Genomic DNA, 1,012 nt, shown 5'->3' with positions numbered 1-1,012 from the left:
AGCATTTTTACCTCCTTGATTTATGAAGGTTAGCCACTGTGATAAGATACACCGGTTATACAAAGGTGACTTAGCTGTAAACAGTCAGACGCTTCATAATTTTTTAATAGCAATCACAAGCTTTCGTCAGTGACTTAAGAAATGTACATTTATTGTAATCTCCAAGCAGATCCTACAATGGCATAAGGTAGTACCAAACTGGCCAAGGAGTGTAGTCAGCGAAACACACTCCTAAGCCGGCTTCACTCCTCTGCCAGCTTTTGATGCTATCTTGTGCTACTGTAGGATCTGCTTGGAGATTACATTTATTGGATGTATAATTTATTGGTTTGGCTGTTCACCACGCACAGCCAGGGCTGCCCAACTAGCATATGGCTTATCAAAATGACAATTGACTAGCCCTGCTGACAGACAAAGGCAATACAAAGGGAATTTGACATGGGCGGGATAATAATCTGTCACGGATACTGTCTGAAATGACTGAAGTAGAAGAAATTGTCCCGATACAAATATAAATACTCATATTGTAAAGTTTGTTATTAAATAACAGACTTTACACAAGGCCACTGAACTGTATGTTATTTTCATTTCACAAGTCTTAGAACCTGCTGTGATGGCAGGGGACCATATGTATAGCCAGAAGGGTATCACCCTGACGTTTGGACAGAGGGAGCGGTCTCTACTGTGCAGGCTGAACCAGATGCGCAACGACGGTGAACTCTGTGATGTGACCATCATTGTGGAGGACCAACAATTCAGATGCCATAGGTAAGAAGTGCTTTTACTTTCCAGTGATTGTTTTTTATTTAAAGACACACGACCAGGCCTGCCCAACTATATGAAGCCATTGGTCGGTTATTACATGGGCTAGCTCTTTGACAATGAACTATAAGTATAAACTAAAACAAAAGCAAAGCTCTCATCTATCTATGGTGGTTAACTATACTGGTAATTGTCTGGCACTGCAAAGTTGCTTGATAGTATCAGTATCATTATTTCCTCTTTGGTTTGT

General features: G+C 40.6%; 2 protein-coding genes across 3 annotated transcripts in view; both read left to right on the top strand.

The window, feature by feature from the left end:
* Positions 1-1,012, top strand: part of LOC118412868 — a 38,594-nt gene that overhangs the window by 9,507 nt on the left and 28,075 nt on the right. The window lies entirely within an intron of this gene.
* Positions 1-1,012, top strand: part of LOC118412864 (16S rRNA endonuclease CdiA-like) — an 8,463-nt gene that overhangs the window by 579 nt on the left and 6,872 nt on the right. For both annotated transcript variants that reach the window (XM_035815912.1, XM_035815911.1), the window contains exon 2: positions 597-768. In XM_035815912.1, coding sequence (XP_035671805.1) covers positions 614-768 — 155 coding nt within the window. In that variant the 5' untranslated portion in view covers positions 597-613. The remainder of the gene's footprint in view (positions 1-596; positions 769-1,012) is intronic.

Source organism: Branchiostoma floridae, chromosome 4 (genome assembly GCF_000003815.2).
Source record: "Branchiostoma floridae strain S238N-H82 chromosome 4, Bfl_VNyyK, whole genome shotgun sequence".
NCBI classification, from domain to species: Eukaryota; Metazoa; Chordata; class Leptocardii; order Amphioxiformes; family Branchiostomatidae; genus Branchiostoma; species Branchiostoma floridae.
This window is presented reverse-complemented; position numbering and strand designations above follow the sequence as displayed.